This window comes from Gossypium hirsutum, chromosome A06 (genome assembly GCF_007990345.1).
Source record: "Gossypium hirsutum isolate 1008001.06 chromosome A06, Gossypium_hirsutum_v2.1, whole genome shotgun sequence".
Lineage (NCBI taxonomy): Eukaryota > Viridiplantae > Streptophyta > Magnoliopsida > Malvales > Malvaceae > Gossypium > Gossypium hirsutum.
In genome coordinates, this window is record NC_053429.1 from 110,464,979 (window position 1) to 110,490,825 (window position 25,847).

The 25,847-nt window shown below is 33.5% G+C and overlaps 1 protein-coding gene across 1 annotated transcript; it reads left to right on the plus strand.

Moving 5' to 3' along the window:
- Window positions 1-1,227: 1,227 nt before the first annotated feature.
- On the plus strand, window positions 1,228-2,077 carry LOC107963052 (uncharacterized). The gene is made up of 3 exons (XM_016899651.1): window positions 1,228-1,428; window positions 1,530-1,603; window positions 1,720-2,077. The coding sequence occupies exons 1-3, from the start codon at window positions 1,228-1,230 to the stop codon at window positions 2,075-2,077; spliced, it is 633 nt and encodes a 210-aa protein (XP_016755140.1).
- The last annotated feature ends 23,770 nt before the right edge of the window (window positions 2,078-25,847 follow it).

Sequence of the window (25,847 nt, forward strand, 5' to 3'; positions counted from 1 at the left end):
TGATAAGATAATGCAAGTTGAAAGTAGTCTTAGTGGTGTTTTTTAATGTGAAATTGGTATGTTTGATTAGCATAATGAAATGTTATGAGCATGATAGATGATGGTATTTCTTTAACATGTATTGGTCTTGATTGTGGATGTTTTGGTTGCCTAAGTATACCATGATTTGTGCCATTGAATTTGTGTATGTGTATGTGTAAATGAGGGTGGTAAACGGTTTGGAAAATAGCATTTATTTTGTCCACATGAGTAGACACACGGGCATGTATCTAGGCCGTGTGTCCCCTACACCTTAATTTTGAGAAACAAAAAGCTCAGAATTAAGCACACGGGCAGAGACACGGCATGTGTCTCAACCGTGTGAGGGACACGACCCCGGACATGGGTGTGTGACCTGGCCGTGTGAAGTCTGCACCTATTTTACGAAAATTAATTAATCACACAGCCTAGCACACAAGCGTGTGGCTTGGCCATGTGACTTCAATTTGTTCATGCCTTGCAAAATAGAGAGCTACACAGGCTAGGGACACGGGCGTGTGTAACCACACAGCCTACCTACATGGGAATGTCCCAAACTGCATGAGCGTGTGACCCTTGTTTATAGTAAAAGTTTTCTAAGTTTTACAAAAAAATTCTTGAGTTATTAGTTTAGTCCCAAACCACTTCCAAAGCATGTTTTCAGCCTCGTTGGCTCGTATTAGGGACTCTATGATTGAATACAAATGGTTTTTAATTTGGTTGAAATTTATGACTCGGAATTGTATGTTTGCTTGCGATGTAAGTCCAATAATGCCTCATATCATGTTTCGGCGTTGAGCATGGGTAAGGAGTGTTACAAAGAATTAATTATTTCAAGCTATTGATCGTTCGATCCTGAAAACCATTCTTTGAAAAGAAACTTCCAAGGATATTTGAGACTCCATGAAGACAAAATATCAAAGCTCTTCTAGAATGAAGTGTGCACACCTCCAAGCCTTGCGGAGGGACTTTGAGGTTCTTCAAATGAATGATGGTGAATCTGTTACAAACTATTATGCACGAATCACGGGTATCATGAATAATATGTGATTTCATGGTGAGAAGAAGGATAACAACCATTATTGAGAAGATTTGCGGTCATTGTCACCGAAGTATGATTATGTTGTCTACATAATTGAAAAATCTAAGGACGTTGATACACTCACCCTTGATGAACTCTAGAGTTCCTTGTTGGTCTATGAACAAAAAATGTACAAAAATTCTAACCCAACAGAGCAAGCGTTGAAGGCTTCAACTCATTTTTCTAGAAAAAGAGGCAAATGTCGAGGAAGGGGAATGAGAAGGGGAAGTGGAAGAGATAGAGGAGACAGATGGAATAAAGATAGTGGCAAGCATGCCAAACCAGCTGATAAAGGAAAACAGCGAGATCAACAATTTGACAAGTCAAAGGTAGAATGTTTTAGATGTCATAAGTTTGGTCATTATTGTTTTTGAATGTCGTACTAATTTGTCTAATGACAAGGAAAAGGGAGAAAAGTCAAATTTTACAGAAAAAAGAAGAAGCTAAAACCTTGTTGATGGCAACTCATGACAAGCATGAGGAGTTGCAGAACTCATGTTTATGGTATGTGTATACATGTTGTAGCAACCACATGTGCGGTAATAAGCCTTCTTTTTCTTATCTAAATGAAGACTTCCACACTAATGTGTCTTTTGGAGATAAATCTACTGTTGATGTAGTGAAAAAGGTGATATTAGTATAAGAACCAAGAATGGTTCTGTAGAAAAAATTTCCAACGTTTTCTTTATGTCTGCTTTGAAGAGTAACTTGTTAAGCGTTGGTCAATTGAAAGAAAAAGGATATGCAATTACAATATCAAAAAGTGCTTGTGAAATTTATGATCATTCCAGAGGTGCTATTGCAGTGGTTTCAATGAGTTCCAACAGGTTGTTTCCATTGGTGATTGATTATGTTCAACCTTACTTGATGGTTAAAGTGATGGATGACACATGGCTTTGGCATTTTCGCTATGGTCATCTTAATTTTTGGGGTTTGAAGACTTTTAGACAGAAAGAAATGGTGAGGGGCCTTCCTTAAATTGTCATTCCATCCCAGGCCTGTGAAGATTGTGTTGTTGGCAAACAAAATTGTGAACAATTTCCCAAAGGAAATTCTTAGAGAGCAAAACGGTGTTGCAATTGGTTTATTCAAATATCTATGGGCCAATAAAACCACCATCTAATGGAGGTAAAAATTGTTTCCTTAATTTCATTTATGATTATTCCCAGAAAATGTGAGTTTACTTCTTACAGGAGAAATAAGAAGCATTTAGTGCATTTGTTGCATTTGTTAAGAATGAAACCGGGAAAATCATTCAAGCTTTTCGCACTGACCGTGGTGGAGAATATTACTCCAAGGAATTTGGAGCATTTTGTGAGAATCGGGACATTTGGAAAGAGCTTACCATTACATATACCCCCCAAAAAATGATGCATCAAAAAAGAAAAACAGGGCCATACTTAATAAGGTGAAGAACATGCTTGCTAGTGGAAGGGTCCCAAAATGATTTTGGCTAGAACCAGTAAATTGGAGCATCAATGTCTTAAACAGAAGCCCAATTTTTTTTGTTCAAAACATGACACATGAAGAAACTTGGAGTGGAAGGAGACCAGTTATAGGTCACTTTAGAATTTTTGGTTGCATTGGTTATGCATATGTTCTAAATGCAAAGAGAAAGAAACTTGATGATGAGGGAGAGAAGTGTATCTTTCTAGGTGTAAGTAAAACATCTAAAGCATATAAACAATTTAATCTTTTAATGGAGAAAATTGTGATTAGCAGGGATGTAACTTTTTATAAGGAGAACACTTGGAATTGGGATGACCAACAAGCTTCTCAAACCTTTGTTGACACTAAAATTGAAGATGAAAGGCAGCAACCTTTAGGTTAGTAGACTCAAACAACATTTGAGCTTGAGAGTTCACCAAATAAAGCTCTAACAACCACCGAAGCATAAGTAGTTAAACCTTGTCCTAGTCATACTTGACGGAGACCAGCTTAATGGGAGTTTTTAAGGTAACCGGCATTGGTCAGACTGAATTCAAGAAGTCTATGATGGTTGAGTTTGAAATGTCAGATCTTGGTATGATGTATTATTTTCTAGGCATAGAAGTGGTGAAATCAATTGATGGAATATTTATTTCTCAAAGGAAATATGTTTAAGATATTTTGAGTAGGTTTGATATGAAGGATTGTAGTCGAGCAAGCACCCCCATTAAGTATGGTTTGAAGCTGAGCAAGAAAATGGACAACATTTTTTTATAAGCATATTGTTGGCAGCTTAATGTACTTGACTAGTACAAGACCTGACATAATGTATTCTATGAGTTTGATCAACAAGTTTATGGAAAATCCTATAGAGATGCATTTATTGGCTACCAAGAGTATCCTTCGTTACTTGCAAGGAACCAAGGATTTTGGGTTGTTTTACAAAAAAGGAGAATTTTTAGATTTATTTGGGTTCACTGATAGTGACTTTGCAGGAGATCCAGATGATAGAAAAAACACTTCAAGTTATGTTTTCATGATGGGAACTAGAGTTGTTTCATGGTCATCCAAGAAGTAATCCAGTGTTATTTTTTCAACAACTGAAGCTAAATTTGTTGCTGCAACAGCCTATGCTTGTCAAGCTATTTGGCTGAGGAAAATCTTGAAGGAGATGAAGTTCAAGAGAGTGGGAGCTACAATAATTTTTTTGTGACAACAACTCAACTATCAGACTCTCAAAAAATTCAGTATTACATGGTAAAAGCAAACATATTGATGTGAAGTACTATTTTTTGAGAGATCTCAACAGTGATGGGGAAATTGATCTCAAGTACTGCAAGAGTGAAGATCAGCTGGATGAAATATTCACCAAACCTTTCAAATTGTTTCCCTTCCAAAATTTGAGGAGGTTAATGGGAGTTTGCACTTTGTAGGATCATGTTTAAAGAATGGCACCAGTAAACTAAAGTTCAAGGAGTTTTCAGTTTAAGGGATGAATTGTTAATAAAATTTGTTTGTTATCCTTATTTCTAAGCACGTAGTTGTTGCACATCAAGGATATAGTGGCTGCAAATCATGGATTTATTTGATTTAGATTTTCTTTAGTTGTTAGGAGTCCTATTGTGAGTCTTATTCTGTTGATGCTTAATTTCTTGATTTTTCATTGCCTATATAATAAGCTGTTGAGGTTACCAATAGATTATCTAATCATTTTATTTTATCTTTCCTTTATTGTTTTCATCTTACGGTTATCTCTCTTAGTAAGTTAAGACTCAAATTATAACACTTGTTTAATATTAGTGGTATTTTAAAGGAAAAACGCACAAAAATATTACTCGCTGAATTTTTATTTTCGCCATGAGAGAACATACCTTTTGTGTCATCTATTTATTTTCGCCACAAAAGGCAGGTTCTATGTTAGTGTTTTACTAAATGTATGCTATCAATCGCTAAATTCCAAAATCCAAAAGTTGAACACTTTGCTTCTTTATTTCTGGCCGTTGTCTCTGCTGCTTCCAGATCCGTCCTTCAGACCTTTCTTAATTCATTTCATTTTTTAGTCTTCCCGGTCCTTTATAACTCAATGTTATATGGTAGTCACATATATTTGAACTCCCCCATTTATATGATTCCCTTGCAATCAGAACCAAGATAAAATGTTATCCTCGCGAATCATGCTAGTGGCTAGCTTTTTAAGAAGTTTTGCAGCGTACAATCAAGACACTGGGGGATCGAATATCCAATTTTATGTCCACGTCCATGGTATTTGATTTTACAGCGACCCATTTTCCTTTTATCTTTATTCTCTTTGCTGCTTATTATTTCGAGTCCTAATCTAATTCAAAAAACTTATCTTAAAATTTACTGTATCGATTTCAGCTCTTCTACCAACCAGCTCCTGATTGGGTGATTTGAGACCATATTAAGTTGTCAGCTCAAAGAATGTTTCCCGAACCAGAGATAAACTTTTAAACTTTAAACATGGGTGTTAAGGTTATTGGCTGGCTGCCACAAACACCAAGTATCCAAAGATTTGGTGTTGGGATCTATCAAATCCCATGCAAAATCCATATGTTCATTGAATTCATTCATTTTCACTCCTCCATTGTAACCCAGCAAGTGTGGGCTCGAATTAGATTTTGTTGTGCGATTTGCATGATTGCACACCCTGCTTTATTATACCAACAAATTATGCATATTTCTAAAATTTATAGGTTGATGTGGTGTTCTCTGATAGATATTGACTCAGTGTTTAGTTTAGATTTTAATCTTATTTATATTTAGTTAAAAGTGTAGGGAAATATAAATATAGAGTAGGTTTTAATCTATGTATGGGACATGGTTTGTTAAGGATGTAATTAAAAGTTTAGTAAAAACTAAGTTAATGACATTAAAAGTTTTTCATGTATTTATACACTAGTAGCATAGAAATGGGATTTGTTTCGTTTATCAAATGTTTTAAGGTTTTTTTGATCTAGTAGTTTTTTCTACAGAATTATTTTATGTTGATGGTAAATAAGATTTGAAATTTTGAAAAATACTTAATTTTGATATGACATCCATGATACACTTTTCTACCATTCCAATTCGAAAGGATTGAGTTTTATGTATTATAATAAAAATTAATATTTTTTTCTCTACAAAGTGAACTTTTAATATATGTTTAGGAGCTTATGATTTATGAGTAAACAACTTCAATATTTTTATGGAATTAAAGAAAAAAATAGATATCCGAAAAGCTTTCTTAGACTTGGAAAATCTTATACTAGATTGTTTCTCGTAACGTAAAGTGAGGGAAATATTATATTCCAACAACTTTCCACTCCATTCATTGATTTTATTTTGTTGAATAAATAACGTGCTTTGCTGTGGCAGGCTCAATAATATTAATTAATGTCAAATAGAATATTCTAGTATCTATTTCCTTTTTCAATAGATGATTTTTTAGTATCAATCCATGATCAAATCTGTTCAAAACTGCATTTCCTGTATTGAATTACATGTTTTAAAAATAAAATTTTCCTTACCAGTACTTTTGAAGTAAAGAAATCGTCTATGATCGCACGAATTGTAAGATGAAAGGTCTAATCTATGATAGTTAGTATCCGACTTAAGGTTGTAAAGGCGTCGATTGAAAAGACGAAAAAAATTACTGATCAGATTAAGTTAATGGAGAGCCATGGGAGGGCCAAGAAAACAAGTCGATTAAGAGATATGTTGTCAGCTTTGGAATGTCGAGTGGTCAATCTTTAGGAGCCCACCCCATGAGAGAGATACTTAAGGTGATTGAGGGATGCACCAAAGAGTTGGGCCATGGCATAATGGTTTTTTTGACATTTTAAATCTCATTTTAATTTTGTCTATTTTAACCTTTAAATTTGTTGTTTTATCAAATTATTCCAAAATGGAATTAAAATTAATATTTTTTAACTTTGCTAGCATAGCATACATGTAGATTGCTATGTTGATAATACGTCAACATTTAATTAATTTTCTAAAAATTCAAAAAAATATTTTTAAAAATTAAAAACTATTAAAATTATTAAAAAGTATAAATTTATAAAAAAATATGTTTAATATTTTTTAAATTTAAAAAATTAATTAAATGTTAACATGTCATCCACACTAGCAAAGTTGTCAAATATTAACTTTTTCATTCAAAATGATTTGACAAAAAAATACAAGTTGAAACACTAAAAAAACAAAACATTAAATAAAAAATTAAAATGATTTTTTAATAAAATTGATTATGCCTAAAATAAACTTTCAAAATTTTGTATCTTTTTCTTTTCTTTTCTGTCTTTTTATTTCAGTAGGTTAGAAGTAATGAATGTAATGATGACAGTGAATCCATCCTAAGATGGAGGAAGAAATTAAAATATTTTAATTAAATTATACTGTTAATCTTTGTATTATACAAAAAAGTTATGGACTTAGTTCTTATAGTTTTTTAATTTAAAATTTTAGTCTTCATTAAATAGAGGTAACTATTAAATTTATTAAATTAAGTTTTATTATTTTAAATTTTGATATAGTAAATATATTATCACATTTATAATATCAAGCTCATAATTACATGTAAAGTCAATAATTAATATATTGTGAATTTGGTTAGGCTATTTTTAAATTGTGATGTGGTAAATATATTGTCACGTATTATCGAAATTATTTGTTATTATATTAGTTTTAAATGTCAAATGTGTTTTAATTTGATTTTATTTGCTAATTTTTTTAATAAAGTAATATTATTTGAATTTTAACCTAATTAAAATGTATTAAATATTTTAACATTAAAATATTACGATAATACCTAAATATTGAATGTTAATGAAATGGTAAGACTTATTTTTATATTATTAAAATGCCAGTAAAAAGTGTAATTAAATTTTATTTAGAAAAATGAATAATTTTAAATTATAGTGAAAGTATACGTTAATATGGGTACGGAGGATAATTTATCTTTAATAAAATATTTTTTAAAATTAAATTTAATAATGAAAATAAAATATAATTCTAGTAAAATTAACAATAAAATGTATTTTAGTAAGTTGAAAATATTTACCAAACTCATGTTTTTTGCTATTTACGACTAAAGTAATACAATTTTATTTTTATTTTTATCTTTTTGGTTAATGAAAATATAATAATTTAAATATAAATAAATTCAAAATTCTTATTACTATATACATTTATTTATTAGAAGTTTTTTAATAGGACTAAAATTCTTATTTATAAGTCTAACAAATGTAAATTCTTTTAACCAAATTTTTTTAGTAAAACTAATATTTTTATTTATAAATGTGAAAAATCTTATAAACAAAAAAGATAAATAAATGACAATTTCAATAATGTAATGAACAACGAAGACTATATTTGCCTGTCAAAAGTTTCTCAAAACTCGTGCTTATATATCTATATCGGTTATAGATATAGATTATTGTTGATACAAAGTACAAGGGATAAGACAAGGAGGAGCTTGTGGTGGTCTGAAAGAGGTTGATTCACCTAAATAGTCGGAGAGTGGGAGAAAGACAAAAGGGAGAAACCTACTAGTGTCACGGGGCTAGACCTTTCGTCTTGCAATCCGTGCGGCCTTAGGCAATTCGCTCGTCCAAACTCGCCTAAGTCAGCCTTTACTCGAATAAGGATTCCTTAAGAACTCCTCCAAGGCACCAAATCGAATAGCAGAAGCAAACTTATGCCAAAAGAAACAACCAAAGAACAACAGAAAGGGACGCTAGCAAAGTGTTTGAGTAAATGCTCTCTATTCTCTTATTCACAAAGAATAATGAAACAATGAATAGAGTGAGTACAAATGAGGGGGAGGCTCTCTATTTATACTTGAGCTCCCCCAAAACTGATGGTCAAGATACATTTACATCGACGGACGAGATTAACCATATCCCATGATTTAAGGTATTTACAAGATATTGTCATATCAAATCCTATCTAATCTTACAAGATATGATTCCCTCTATCTTTTAAGATTAGTTACCATAGTTGCCTAAGTTGCCATATCTTCGCTATCGGGCCAACCAGGCTTCAATCTGACAGGCTTCTCCAACAGTTCCTTGAATCGGGCTAGCTCTCGTGGGACAAATGATCCCCATCTAAGTAATAGACCTCCATCGGATGCATTTGGTGTGATGGTCACGGGCTTTGAATCTAGCCCGTGACATTCTCCCCCACCCATTCTCGCAATGTCCTCGTTGCGAGTCCCGAATGGCACTAACTTGATTCGCCTCGATCTCGTCTTGATGCCTTAGCTTTTCCCTTCCTTCGAGACTTTTGCATCGGCTTTCGTCGCTTCTTTACTCGAGCTGTCCTACTCGTTTATACATCTCGACGACAAGGAGTTACGTCACTTCCTTGCCCACATTCTAACTTCCCTCGAACAGAATCCTCGTGATTCACAACACTTGGCTTCGCTTTGCCCACAGTCTCTCGACCTCCTTGCTCAAGAACTTCGAAAGAGCCCCTACGTTCTTGCCAAGTCAACAAGTTAGAATGCAACACACTATCAGAGTGTTTGGAATGTACCTTTGCATTTACTCGGGTCAACTGTCCCACATGCATCACTTCTTTTTCCTTGAAGTCCGATGCACCACCCACCTCTCCCATAGGTGGAAGCCTTGTCAATGACTCGGCCAACTCCGACGCTTCACTCGACTTAAGCCTCATTGGTCCCAGCTTCACTATTTTCATCACAACTTCTTCCTCTAAGTTCGATGACAAACTCACTTCTTCCTTGGGTAGAAGCCCCTTCGACGACTCACCATACTCGGACGTTGCCTTTTCTTTGACTACAGCTTGCTTTGGATAGTTTTGCAACTTATGTGGACCACGGCACAAGAAGCACTTTACTGGCTTCTTTTTGCTCCTCTTAGCCCTTTTGGCTTCAGCATTTCCCTTGCTCGAACCAAGCATCTTGGGATCCTTGTCTGCTCTATTTTTCCCTTCGATGACAGACTTGCTCCCCATTGCCCTCTTGGCTTCGGCTTTTCCCTTGCTCGAACCAAGCTTCTTGGGCTCCGTGTCTACTCCATCGTTCACATCGATGACAGACTTCTTCGGACACTTCTGCAACCTATGCGGACCATGACACAAGAAGCACTCTACTAGCTTCTTCTCGCTTTCGGCCTCTTTGGCTTCGACACCCCTTGCACTCGAACCAAGTCCCAAGGCCTTATCCACCAACTTCTTCTTAAGCGCAGATTTCATCAGACATTTCTTTAACATGTGTGGACCGTCGCAGAGAAAGCATTTCAACTTGTCCCTTTTCCTCTTGGGTTTCTTCTTCCCAACTCGTGGTTTACCATTACCACCATTGTCACCATTGCCATTGCCATCATCCTTGTCTTCCTTGTGATTCCCTTCACATACGCCCCTTTCCTCGGACTTGGAAAACCCAAGCTTGTCTTTCTCTAGACCAAGCTTAACCCAACCTCTTTGTTCCACCCCCTATCTGACGTACGACTTCAATCCCTCTTGAAAAGAAAGCAATGCTTCTTTCTCGGTCACATCTGAAACTTGGAGCATGATTTCATTAAACTCTCGAACATACTCCCCCACTATGCCCCGTTGCGTTATCCCTTGCAACATTGCCCGAGTTTCTTCCTCGGAAAACTCTGGATAAAACTGTCTCTTCAACTCGCATTGGAACTATTGCCACGTTCCAATCTTACCTTGCCTATTATCCATGGTCCTATCTCGCCACCATAAAAGCACAATATCAGTAAGAAATAATGAAGCAGTGTTTACCTTACCCGCATCATCCACGATGCCTTTGGCACAAAAGTAGTTTTCCATCCTCCACAAAAAATTGCCCACATCACATGCAGACCTTGTCCTCACAAACTCTTTTAGATTCGGAACATACTCGTTACTGAGTGCTGCACTTGACACTCCTTCTCCCACCGCTGCTAGACGCAAGGCCAGCTCTCCCTCGAGCTCCTCTATTCTTGTGCTTAAAGCCAGCGTCGTGGCTATTATTTCCTCCTTCAAAGCCATCAACATGGCCTCAAGAGCATCGTTCCTGTCTGACAGTTTATCTTTATGTGAATCAAACAACTCGTTTACCTTCTCCATGGTCGAATTAAGAGACATCTTTACATAGTCCCTGGACTATTCCTTTCAGTTCTCTATGTGACCCTTGACCCCATCGAGTGCCTAGTTTACGTCCTTCAAGGATCCCTCAAGTTTACCCACATGTTCCTCTACTGCCAATAGCATCTCCCTCAAACCTTTTCTAGCCCACCTTTGTTCGAACTCTTCTTTCGACATCCCAACGGTGCCTTCAAACCAATAGCTCGGATACCACTTGTCAAAGGGCTAGACCTTTCATCTCACAATCCGTGTAGCCTTAACCTATTCACTCGTCCAAACTCGCCTAAGTCAGCCTTCACTCGAATGAGGATTCCTTAAGAACTCCTCTAAGGCACCAACTCGTATAGTAGAAGCAAACTTATGCCAAAAGAAGCTTACAAAGAACAACAGAAAGGGATGCTCGCAAAGTGTTTGAGTAAATGCTCTCTATTCTCTTATTCATAAAGAATAATGAAATAATGAATGGAGTGAGTACAAATGAGGGGGAGGCTCTCTATTTATACTTGAGCTCCCCTAAAATCGACGGACAAGATACATTTACATCGACGGACGAGATTAACCATATCCCATGATTTAAGGGATTTACAAGATATTACCATATCAAATCCTATCTAATCTTACAAGATATGATTCCCTCTATCTTTTAAGATTAGTTACCATAGTTTCCTAAGTTGCCATATCTTCGCTATCGGGCCAACCAGGCTTCAATCTGACAGGCTTCTCCAACAGTTCCCTAAATCGGGCCAGCTCTCATGGACCAAATGATCCCCATCTAAGTAATAGACCTCCATCAAATGCATTTGGTGCGATGGTCACGGGTTTCGAACTCTGACCCGTGACACTAGAGCTAAGGAAGCTAAGTTGCAGAGGGTAATTGTTTAGAGATTACTTAAGAGAAGAAAAGATCTTTTTCTCAGTGTTTGGGATAGTAGTTATATGAGAGGTCCTCTTGTCTGTTTGTATGGTGTGCCAAGGTAGTTGTCATCATGAAGTATGTGAAGGATGTTGTAATAGCCCTTTTTCAGTGGAATCAAAAATAGTGGTTTCGGTATCACAGATCCGATGATGACCCCGTAATTATTATTTATTTTATATGAGTCAAATATAGTTTATATTGAATTTTGATTTGATAATTTTTTGCTAATTGAACAAAAAGTTAAGTAAAAGTTGTTTGTCCAAACGTTAAGTGGCTTCGAAAAATAAGGTATCGGGACCTCGTTTTCGTAAATCAGGCCCATAAATATTTATATTTACAGAATTATAATATTGGTATGTGAAGGCAAGAATTTTAATGTTTGGTTTGTTAATTTAAGAAAAAAGACTAAATTGCAATAAACATAAAAATTCATTGCTATTAAATTTTATTGATTACATAGCTTCAATAGTAAATGAGGCAGGACTTATATGGTATTTAGACCATAATAAGTTATGATGGACGATTTAAGGTTAGAAATTAGTTGAATTTGATAATAACATTAAGGGTAAAATAGTAATTAGATTAATAATAAAACATTAAAAAAAAGAAAAGTAAAAGAAGTCATCTTTTTCATTAGTTTTTCCACCAAAATTAGAAGAAATGGAAGCCATTGAAGAACTTTAAGGTTTGGCCATTGATAATCTCTTGCATGTAAGTCTGTTTTGAGCCTATTTTTCGTAAATTTTATGTTTTTGAGATCATTGTAACTTAGTTTATCTAGCCCAAGGAATACTTTGTGATTTTATCAAAAATCTCAAAAATTTTCATTGATATTTTTGAAGCTTTTTAAATGTAATTGGTTTGGTTTGAAGCTTGATGGTGATTTTGAGCTAGTTTGTAAAGTGATTTAACATAATTTTATGTTTAAGGATTAAATTGAAAATAAATTAAATACGACATATTTTTCTTGTGAAATATCAACATATGAGGATATTTTTAGGGTATTAATGAATTTGGCACAAAGGGTTTAGGGACTAATTGTGGAAATAAGTTTGTTTTGGTTTTAGAGATTAAATTGAATAAAGTGTAAAAGTTTAGGGGAAAATTGTAAAATGAAATTTAAAGGTCATATGCATAGAAATGAGTTTGATAATGTATTTGAATTTGATAAATTGAATTTGATCATTATATAGATCAAGAATTGAACTGTACAAAAGATAACCGGAGAAAAAAAGTCGTAAATTAGTCCCTATGAGTCAATATATAACATATCTTAAGTAAGTTCATAGTATAAATAAATATATGTATTTATTTATAACTTGTGCTAATATGTTTTGTTTCAATTGTATTTGATGTTAAATTTTGATATTAAGTCGTAAATTTAAAAATGCTTACAATTAAGTACAAGTGAGAAAATGGATATTCGATAATTGATGATCATTTGGGATAATATGGTTATATGATATTGAAATGAACTTATTTGACTGATAGCATGTGTACAAGTGTGTTTTTGGAAGTGCCTTTGAATTATAATTGTAATAAAATATGTTAAAATGCTCGTTTGAACGTAGTAAACGATTAGGATATAGTTAGCATGTCAATAGGATTAGAAGGTGCGCTTGTACGGGATTGCACTTTGGTGCCTCTGTTAGCATTTCGATGCTCTCTGGTGTGATTTGGAGTACCCAAGTATCCGAGTCATGTTACTATAGTTCAGTGGGCTATGAGGATATGTGACTAAGGTTAAAATTAATTGATAATTCTGGTGTATATTCGTTTGAAGGTTAAATCAAGAATTTTTATGCAAATACATTTCATTATGGTATTGATGTGATGAAATGTAGAAATATGTATATTTATGGGAATTGATTTGGTTTGAACCATTTTGGAATATGAAGTATATAATGAACTAGTTCTTTATTGATCATATGTACTCTCATAAGTTGAATTGAATTTTATCTATGAACTTACTAAGCTATTTAAGCTTAATCTATTTGTCTTTGTTTTCTATAGTTAACATCTTCTGGAACTGGTCGAGCAGATCAACTTCAGACCTCACACTGTCAAGCTTTTGTTTCAGTAGTTTAGATTTTTTATTTCGGTTCTGTGGCATGTATATAAGGTTTAAAGTTGACTAACTTAAAGTTTTAGTTGGATTTGTAATGCGGTTAAGTTGGTTATAATGTTAAATTTCATGTTTTATGTTAAACATGTGATGAATGTGAATGTGGAACATCCTTTTGATTATATTTTGGAAGATAATGATTCGTGATATTTGGTTTTGAACATGATTTTGGTATTTGGTATCAAGGAAATGTTACTTGATGTCTTATTTGGTGAATTGTTGTTGAAATGGTCTTTTTTATTTTGGTAACTCATGAGTTTAGAATGAAGTATGTTTGCATTTGATAGTTTGACATGAATGAATGAATCTTGGTATATGGTATATAAAAGTTGGTTGATGATTAAATGAGTTTAAATAGTTGATAATGTTTTGGTTTGAATAATTGTTGTTTATGTTTGAATTATGGTGCTAATGAGGACATATTGGTTAGGCACGTAGGTTGATTGTGAATTGGTATATTTTGACATGTTTTGGCACATTTTGAATAGGTTTGGATGTTGGCTAATGAATGGCTTGGAACCTAAGAAAGGGCGCGTGAAATGACTTGTGTTTGAAGGTGTTTTTGGGTACACACGACCTGTGACACGGTCTACCACACAGTCGTGTGACATAACCGTGTGCTCTATTTAATGTTGGTAATTTTAGGTCTACACGGTCTCAGAGAGTTACACAGCCTGGTAACATGACTGTGTGACCCTAAGTTACACAGGCATAGGTTTTTACACAGTTTGGTCACACGGCCATGTCTCTACTTCACATGGGCTGAGCTCTATTAGACAGTCTAGCCACACGGTTGTGTGACCCTTTTTTTCATATTTTGACTCAATTTAATCCTTGGTTGTTTCTCAATCATTTTTAATACTTTTTAGGCTTGATTTAAGTCTCGTTTTAGTTTGAATGTCATGTTGATTGAATGGAATTATTGATGGTTGATTTAAAAGTAAATTTTTGAATTGAAATTATCTGTGTTTGTTCTATTAATGGTTGTAACTTCCCATAACCCTAATTGACGGAGACGGGTGAGGGGTGTTACATATGTGTACAATAGGATCCATTATGTTATTCCTTTATACAATACCAAGTTGTTACGATTAGATGGATTCAATGGTCCTTGAAGAGAATGGTCACACTTGGAGGAGTTCTTACACTAAAAATCAGGACGTTTAACCATAGTAAAAGGTGGCCATATGAAGGGAGGATGTTTTGTTTGTTTACAAGTAGTTCTATGGTGGATGGCTCGGAAGATGAAAGATGGAGGACTATCTTTGAGTATCCACCTAGAGCCCTTTGAGTATGCCATGTATCTTTTCCAAATAGTGGTATAACAATTTCCCCCCAGTCGAAAGGTAAGTTATCAAATGGCTTGCCTTAAGACATTCTTGTTCATAAGTTACGTAGGAGGTGGAATGATCGAAAGTGCGACAACAGATGATTGGGAAGACACAAATGATATGCCACTTGAAGCTGAAGGGTTGTCACAAAACTTCTAGAACACTCATCATTAATTCAAGTCTAAATCGATAGTGCCTGCAAAGTAGAGGTAATGATGAACAACCAGGTTATGAGTGACAAATGTTGACTTGCCATTGGCCACAAAGTTAAATGATACAACGATGCATTTTGAGGAGAACCCTATATATACTATGTTTCTTTAGTTTGCTACTATTATTGTTGTTATGATATTTGATATTTCTTTATGTATTCTACATTTATATCGCCATCTTTTTATTGTTGATTTTTGCATTTGCTACCTTTTTTGCTAGATTTGTCCTATATTCCTTGTTTCAGAGAACTTTGATTGAGCTTTTTGTTGTTATGCCTCCATTTTCGTCTTTCCTTCCAACATTTTCAATGTATTTTCTATAATCGATGGCTAGAGTAGTTTTTAGGTCCACTAGTGCTTTGCCGAGAAAGATAGTTGAAGGATGATAGTTGATTTGAAAGGATCTAAGAAGAGAGGAAGATGAGCCTCTGGTTAATGCTTCTTACCCATACGCCAGTAAAGAAATGGAAATGCAAAGGCCTTTGAGGTGTCACGTGTTGGATTCAGTGCCCTAAGTGTGGTATATTCATTTGTAAACTTCTAATTTTTTTGAACAAATTGATTAATAAAGCAATTCATGGATTACATTAATATACTTTGTATAATTTTCCTCATGTGGTTTTTGAATGCAAAGCAAAATAGAAGAAAATATTGGCTTATGATCTGTCATAATTTGATACATCAAATTAGGCTCTCCATTACACTTAATGAGTTTATTCTCAAAAATTTTAAATGTTTTTATTGTGTTTTTAGTTGGCTTTTGTTTTAATAAGTGAACTAGTGTGTTTTATGCTATTTTTGATACCCAAATTGGCCAAATATGGCATAAGGAACTTAACAATTGATTAAGTATTATAGGGAGTTAATGGATTACACTAATATAATTGGTTAATAACACAATTCATGAATTACATAATATACTTTGTATAATTGAACAAATTTGGTTTTTGAATGCAAAGCAAAATAGAAAGAAATATTTGCTCATGATCTTCCGTAATTTGATACATTAAATTAGGCTCTCCATTACACTTTATGAGCTTATTCTCGAGCAATTTAAATGTTTTATCATATTTTTAGTTAGTTTTTGTTTTAATAAGTGAATTAGTGTGTTTTACATTATTTTTTATACCCGAATTGGCCAAATGCGCCATAGGGAACCTAACGGTTGATTAAGTGTTATAGGGAGTCAATGGTGGCCCGAACTTAAGCAAAAATATCAACTAGAAGAGGGTATTGCGATATCGAAGTGTGGAAGTCATGATACCCCTGACAGTGCTTAAACAAAAAGTATTAAGGCCATCTATAGTGGTATTATGATGACGTCACGAACTAACTAAAATACGAAAAAGGCAAGCGCACCTATCGAATGGTAGTACAGCTATGGTGAGTCCAGAATATCGTATCCACAAGGACTAAAAGTACTAGTATTAACTATCTTTCTATTATTTAGCCTAAAATAAAAAGGATTTGTTTTAATCTAAAATTAAACTACTTAATTATGAACGCGACAGAGAGCGAATTGGGAAAAATACTTGAAGAAAACTTATAAGGAGGACAATACCCAGGAAAGAATCCACCTAGACTTCACTTATTATTCTGACTTTGAATCAGACGATTTATTCACTGTCTTGATTCGTAGAAGTCCCTAAATTATGTTAATATCTCTTTCAAGACTAAGAACAACTGACTCTAGGTTGATTAATTGAAATCTCTTTCTAATTAAAACCCCTATCATCGCATTAACTCGATCTATGGATTCCCCTATTAGATTTGACTCTAATCTGGAAGATTTATGTCGTCCTATCTCTAGGATTGCATGCAACTCCACTTAATTATACTAGATCTACTCTTAAATAGGGAATTTTACTCCACTGAATAAGCACATCAAACTTGGATTAATATCCTGAAAATATTAAGGAAAGAATTAAGAACACATAATTAAGAACGAGAACAAGTATTTATCGTGTAATTCAGATAATTAAATAATAAGATCCACCATAGGTTTCATCCTCCCTAGGTATTTAGGGAGTTTAGTTCATAATGTAATAGGAAAACATCTCAAAAATAGGAAAACAACAAAACATAAAGAAACACAAAAACTTTGAGAGAAATTGGAGGGAGTTCTTCAGTCTTGAAGGAGATATGCTTCCGAGATGATTCCAATGGCTTCCTTCGAGTAATTTCTACTTTCTACTCTGTGTCTCACCCTTAGGTCTACTTCTAGTGTGTTTATATAGGCTTTAGAATGCTCAAAAACCCCAAAAATTAGCTTTTTCCGCGTGCTTGAGAAATAGGGAGCGATATCAACACAGGCTGCCACATGGGTGTGTGGCTAGCCTGTGTGATTAGCCTGTGTGGAAATGATCTTGACCGTGTGGATCTCTAAATCAGCCCGTTTTGTCCATTTTTGGCCCGTTTTCTGCTCCTTTTGTTCCCCTGCACTCTCCTAAGTATAAAACATGAAATTAAAGGATTAGGAGCATCAAATTCACCAAATTATATAATAAATCATCCAAAAACACACTAAGCATGGGATTAAAACATGTTATATTTATGGTTTATCATATCACGTACCAACCATGGGTATCACGATACCCAACCTCCCTAGGACCACCCATTTCAAGACCGACGAGGGTACCGCGATACCATTGTCATGAAGGGAAAAAAATGACTACAGGAGTAGTTATTGTCCAACTTCAACACCAATCAAAAACACACACTGAGGGGCATTTTGGTAAAAAAAATATGGTTTGATGCCTACTAAAAAAGGACAAAGTTTGGCTGGAGAAAGAAAACACACAAGACACAACACTTTAGTTTAGTTTTCTATTTTTGTCTTCATCTTTTATGGTTTAGGGTTTCTTATCCATAGCATGGGGTTTAGTTTTTTGCTTCCCTTTGGTTTTTCTTTGTATTGTGGTAGTTAGTTAAGTTAGTTATTAATGTAGCAAGACTTTCTTTATTAGCTTAACCCTTTAAACTTCTTGTATTTTCAATTTAATCCTTAGTATTAATATAGCTCAGTTTCCTTTTTGTTTCACCATTAAAAATATGATTTTTTAAGTGCTATTTTACATTTCCTTTGCTACCATTTTTATTACTTTCAAGCTTTTCCAAGAAAAGCCCAAGCCTTTATCATTTTCCTTGCATTTAACATTTATGCTTAGTTTTTATGATTTTTGGATGTTTCTTTGCTTCAATATGTTAATGTATAGCAAAACCATAAGTGATTGGTTGATGGAAGTGATGGGTAATTTATTTTTGGGTTCAATGAGTAAATCGCAAAAATTGGACTTAATCGAGTAGACTTCAAAACTTAGGATTGATGACCCTAAGGGAAAATTAAGATAAATAAGATTGAGAGGAGATCTTATCGGGTATCAATTTGGTAGTCTCAGGTTAATTTGGTGAGGCTACAAGATAAACGGACTAATTTGTCAAAATTGGTAAAGTTGAGACTAAGAGGTAAAATTGAACCAATTTAGGAGTAATAGAGATTTAGATCCCTGATTCGAAAGATAACCAACCTCATGGAAATCAACCAACCGTTGTCTATTATCTTATTTGTCTGGATTTGTTAGTTTCATATTTTGTTTTATTTATAATTTAGTCCTTTTTTTAGGTAATTAATTAGTGTAATTAAACTTTTGAATGCCCTACCGTAATATTGAACTTGTTGAGTAGTTAGCTAGACTCCTTTGGTTGCATATTTATAGTTTAGGAATTGCTTAATCACTGACTCATTTGGGTTTGACCCCTTGGTATACTCCGGCGTTCCATTGGACACTATAAATATTACAATTTACATTGTCTGCTTACAATTAAAACCGCACCTTTAAAATTGTTTGTTTTTACAAGCACGCGCGATAGCGATTAGCTCACCAATTATCTAATGTTTAAACTAATACTAAGCGGTGTTACGTGGTCGAATGATAGTACAAAAAGACAACTTATATTAGTAGATGAACCTAAACATGTCGTTAGTCCAATCATAGATGAGCAAACCGATCGAAAGACTAATATGTCATCTATCAAGTCCAATTGGGAAGATGCCTTGTCTTGGGCATCAAAGCGGATGACTCCTAGAAGATAGAAACATAGTTGTGTCGACTGAACATATAGTACAACGGACTAAACCTAAGAAGAATAGATCCTGAATCCATTTATGGATTTCGTAATGACCTAGTTTTCAGTGGTGTCGGAAACAACGGTTTTGAAACTCGACTTTCATAAACTGTGTCCATAAATATTAAATATATATTTATGGAGTTATTATATAAGTGAATTGAATTTTGGATAAGTAATTTAGCCAAATTAATGATTAATTATAGTTTAGAGACTAAATTGTAAATTCCAATCGCTATAAGTTTTCAAATGGAAAATGAATTGAGAACTTAAAGTTGAATTAACCAAAGGTCTAAAAAAGCAATTAAACAATGCCAAATATGTGTTAGTGGACGGTTAGATTAAATGGGACCATTTGCTTAATTAATTTAAGGTTTAATTAATTAAATTATGTTTGATTAACTTAATTATATATAATATAAAGATAGTGGAAGAAGAAGAAACATTTCATCATCTTTTTCATATTAACACCAAAAATAGAAGAAATAAAACCTAAGGAAGCTTGAAACTTTTGACTTTAATTTGGTAAGTGCAATTTAGTAATTTTCTTGTAATTTTTATCGATTTGAGGTCATAATAGCTTGATTTAGATAGCCCATGTACCAATTTGTAAAAATGTTAAAGTTTTAAGAAGTTTCCATGGATGAGTTCTTAAAGTTTGAGGTGTTAAATTGATATATTTTACACTTTGATGTGAAAAAGGACTAAATTGCAAAGCTTAATTAATAGTTTTGTACATTAGGGGCCAAACTAAATAAAATGTAAAATTGGTAGTAGGAATAAGAAATATGAGGTTCCTAATGAATAATAGTGAAATTGGATTTTAATCCAAAGGTATAGATTAGAAGTTAGGTTAGTCCCGATTTTAGAGAATAAATTGAAATTTTTGTATAAATTGATAACTGATTGGGAATTGGTTTACTATTAATAGTGTTACATTTTTATGTCTATCCGTAGCTAATGTCAACCCGGATTCATCGAGAGAAAAACAAAAATGCAAAGTCATCAATGAGTAGCTCAAAGTTCCAATTTGCATATTTTTATGATTCGAGACTAATTTAATTACTGCATTTTCCTATCATTTTACATCATATACTTTTCAGGAGAGTCGTTATTGGATTATTGAATTAAATTGTTACGATTTAGATTGATTATCAAGACAGAGACTAAATTGAATAGAATAGAAATTTCTTAATTTGATTAATATTCGATAATTGATATGAAATTGAGTTGAAGCATGTTGTGATATATGTTAAATAGAGGTTTGATGATAAATTGAGAATAAAGGAATGTAAATTGATTTATATGTAATAAATGGAAATAGGTTACCTAATAGTTGTTCAAACTAAGTTGGACATAGTTGGCATGCCATAGGGTTAGATTACTGAGTAAAACCATCGTTGCCAGACAATCTAGAGTGGTAGATATTATGCTTTGAGTCACCATTTCTAGGCAACCCAAGGTAAAGGATTGATTGAGTTGAGAAAACCATTATTGTTGGGCAGTCCAAGGTGGTATTATGTATCGTTATAGCATCAGAGTTGTCGACCAACTTGGGGTGATAGATCTATGTATGCATACCAAGTCTGTGTCTATTTAATAAGGTTAGAAATACATGAATTGTTTTAATGGTAACAAAATGAAATGTTATGGAAATGCTGAATACTATGTCATACGAATTGAGTTGAAAACGAGCCCTAAGGGCTATTTGAATAAGATAGAGCTTATAGACTTGAAAATTGTTGAAATGATAACTTGGCATTGAGCATATATGAATTTGTAATGTATACCAAATTAAGAATTTATGATTGTAATATGTTTGGTAAGTTTAATCACTTATGTGATGAATAGAATTGTAAATGAATGTACAGTTAAGTAGGCACTTAAGATTGGTATAAGCATGATCAATTGAAATTGAAACTATTCGATATAAATGGAAAGAGATTTAATACAAATCGAATGTGCGCATTTTCATAAGCTTAATTATATTTTTTTGAATCATAGATTTATCACTAAGCATTTTGCTTAGCGTACAATTTTGTTTTCTCCATGTGTAGGTAGAGTAGATTCTCGGTACATGGAGTAGTTTTCTTAGCAAAGTTTGCATATCCCATTTTTATTTAAGTACGACATGTACTTAAGTTAGGTTAAGTTTGGTTTGTTTCTAAATTCTCGTATATTTTAAAGTTGGCATAAGAAGGTGTAAGCTTGGTTAAGTAATCATTTTATATTTATAAGTCTTTTGTATATATGTCCCTAATGGTATGAATCGTTGATATGTTAGAGATTGATTGATTATGAATATGAATGTATAAGTTTTTTAGAATGTAATGCATTACTTATTTAGGTTATAAATGATAAGATACTAGCCTAGTATAGTAAGGTGTTGATATGTTGAAACTGGTGCTGAAATGTTTCTTATGATATTTGATGATAAGGGTGAAGGGTGTGTGTGTGTGTGTGTTTATGCCTATAAAATTGCAAGTTTGTGAATTAAATTTGTAGAAATAAATTGTGATGTCGTGACGTCGAATATACACGTCTTGAAGAGAAATGACCTATAATGTCATGGCAAAAATAGGAACCCTACCGTCCCGGTGAAACCAAACAGTTTGTTATGTCATGAGGAGGAACTCCCTCACGTCGTGATGTCAATCCTATAATTTAAATTTTTTACAATTTAGTCCTGATTTGTCCTCGAGTTTGCAATAGAGCTTTTGTAAGCTTGTATAAGAGTCAGAAATGATTACTTATCATATTATTCGCTTATGATGTATGTAATTGCATGCTTAATAGTATAAAATTGGATTTAATTTTATCGTAGTTGCTCCAGAACTGAATGTGGCACCTTGTAGCTTGGACTCAAAGATTAGGTTGGGAATAGGGTGTTTCATTTAGTGGTGTCAAAGCTATAGTTTTAGCCGATTTTCAAACTAAATCAAGTTTAGAATCGAGTCTAGAGGTACATGCCATAGTTTCGTCGAGTCTGAGTCAGGATTTGGATGTTGATTATAAAATGTTTTTGTTTTATAGCTAAAAATGTCTGGTGAATCAAGAAATGATCTTGGGAATGATATTTACAATAGTGATCGCTTTTCTGGGAGTGAGAATAGGATCGAATTCGAGACACTTGGTATTGATTCAACCAATGTTTGATAGCATAGAAATGATAACTAAACACCCCTAACCCGTATCCGTCGCTGGAACAGGTTACGAGGCATTACCAGACTTATAGCACAATTCAGAGCATTCATTTGTCATTAAATCAACTCATTTCAATCAAAGTCATTCAATTACACTTATAACATGCTTAAGTCGAGCAAAAATCACTTAAAACATGCATTCAGGACTAAATTGATAACATTTGAAAACTTTGGAAAACTTAGAAAATTTTCTTTAATACAAAGGTCACACGCCCATGTGCCCAGGCCGTATGCCTCACACGGCCACCAGACACGTCCGTGTCATAGGCCGTGTGGAAACAGGGCATACATACTAACTTGGGTCACACGGCCGACCACACGCCCGTGTGTCACCCCATGTGCCACACACGGCCAATAGACATGCCCGTGTGTCTAAGCCGTGTAACTCACTGACTTATTTTAACTAAGCTTCAGCAGACACACAGTCGAATCACACGCCCGTGTGCTCAACCGTGTGGACAAGAAATAGGCTTGTTTTAAGCCACTTTTCCTCACCCAACTTCAATCACCTAAGCTCACATATAACACCATACTTTCATTCAATTTAGCAATCAAAAAAGTCATTTCAAATACACAGTATATGCCATTACAGAACCAAACATTTATAGACTCAAATCAATTCCATTTGTGCATTCAAACATATACCAAACCAATATGTTTCATTAGCCAATATACACATATAACCTATTCTATAATTCAACCTTAAACATCCAAGTACCAACTATTATTCCAACAGTTTCGATTCATATTTCCTTCACATATCCATACCATTTACATATCCTCATTCGATCAACTACTTACCAAAACATGCCATATCTAATGCACATAAACATAACCCAATATTTAACCAAGTTAAGCCAAATCACATGGCTTAAACACATCAATGCATATAAGCTTCAATAGCTTACATAACTCATACATCTCAAATCATCAACTAGCCTATACATGCCATATTATCAATTTCAAAAAGTTCAACAATACCAAATCAACTCTTGGATAGTGTGATGAAATCTTCAATGACTTCCAACCCGGTCGAGCTTTCAAATCACTGTAAAATACGAAAAATAAACACAGTAAGCTAATAAGCTTAGTAAACTCGTATGACTAGTATGTATTATATACAATTTAACAATTAATTCAGAATTAGAGAAACATAAGGATATATAAATCAGTTCCATCAAAACCAACACGTAATATAATAACAACCTGGTAATTTCCGTATGTATTCATCGGTTTTCGATTACATATCATATGAAATTATTAAATATCACTTACTTGTCGAACGTGTCACGTATACCTGAACTGATTCATATCATCATTTCAATTCTCGTATCATTATCTTCTTCGTTGAACCATGGAAATAACATCGAATAAACTGTATCTTGCATACTAATGGGCATATATGTGGTTAAACCACCTATATCTCAATTCACATATATAACATTTGTTCATACGTCATTATAACCTATATTACCATTTCAATACAATCCAACCAAATTTTCCAAATACATAAGCTTATAAAATCATCAATACCATGTAATTCACATAACATTATAGCAATTCATTTCTATTCGTACAAACTGTAATTCATTCATATAACCAGCAATTGATCTGTATAACCAGTAATTCATCAGTAATAACAGTAATTTATCCGTATCAACATAGCTTATTCATATGATCGGTAAGAGTAATTATGCCCGTTAAACTATGTAGACCTTCAAAGGATACTTGAGTGAACAATGTCAGTAATCCATCAATTCATCATCATGCATGCTCTATCAAGTCATGGTCGGTAAGCTCCTCTTGAGCTGATAAACAGTAAGCTCTATTGAGCTGAAAACGGTAAGCTCTATTAAGCTGAAAGTAAGCTCTATCGAGCTGAATCGGTAAGCTCCAATAAGCTGAAACAGTAAGCTTTTACGGGCTAAATCGGTAAGCTCATACGAGCTGTGGTGAGTCTTCAACAAACGCAAGAGCTCGACCAATACAGTAATCCCAGTAACATGTCACTCGTATCCAACAATTTCCTACGGTTCAAACGAGGCTCAGTAATTATCCAACTTCATCATTTAAGCATTCAATAATCAATAATTCAATTTCTCAAATCATATGTATTCAATTCAACTAAGTACATACATTTAAATACTCAATTTGCATACACAACTCATATTATTATACTGAATCCATGTAACATATATAACATTTATAACATTTCACTTAGATTCATGTAAACAGTAATATAATTATATAACCGGTGATTCAAATTTCAATGGGTTATTCATTCAACTTATACACATTCATTTAAGACAATTACAAATATTTAATAGTTCAAATCTAGCTATACGAACTTACCTCATGTCGCTCAAATAAAATTATCAACTATTCATCCACTTTTAATTTTCCCCGATCTAGTTCTGGTAATTGCTTATCTTGATCTATATATAATATCAAATTCAGCATATTAAACTTCCTTTCTATTCAATTTGACACTATATACACATTTTGGAAAAATTACGCTTTTTCCCTTAAAGTTTCACACTTTTACAATTTAGTCCCTAAGCTCGTAAAATGAAATTCATTCAATTTTGGCCAAATCCAAGCCGAGAAGAATTTAATACAACTTTATAGCAGCCCATATTTTCATTTATTCACACATCTAACCATGAATTTTGCAGTTTTCTCAATTTAATCCATTTTTGACATTTTTGTCAAAAATCACTTTATAAAACTTATTAATCTAGCTTCAAACATTAATAATCTATCATAAAACATATAAAAAACCAAGAATTCAACAATTTCATCATTCAAAATCTATAGAATTTTCAAAAACGAAGGTACGGGCTAGCTAGATTAAGCTGCAACGAGCTCAAAAACATAGAAATCATTAAAAACCGGACTCAAATCGTACCTTAACTAAGCCAAATGTGTGCCGAACCCTAGAAAGCTTCTTCCATGGTTTTTCATTTCTATTTTTGGTGGTGATGAATGAAAAATAAGATGATAATTTGGCTTTGTTTAATTATTATAACATTCATTAACCATTTACCGTTTTAACCTTTAATAACATTTAAAATTTCTATTATACCAAGCCATCACATTCCACTAACTCAATAATGGATTAATTTCTATGTAAGGACCTCCTCGTTTATATTCTATAACATTTAAACACTTTAGCTAATAAAACTCTACTTTTACACCTTACGCGATTTAATCATTTTTACCGAATTAACCACCCAAACAGTAAAATTTCTTTACGAAATTTTCACACAAACATTCTATCATACTATAAACCTTAATAAAAT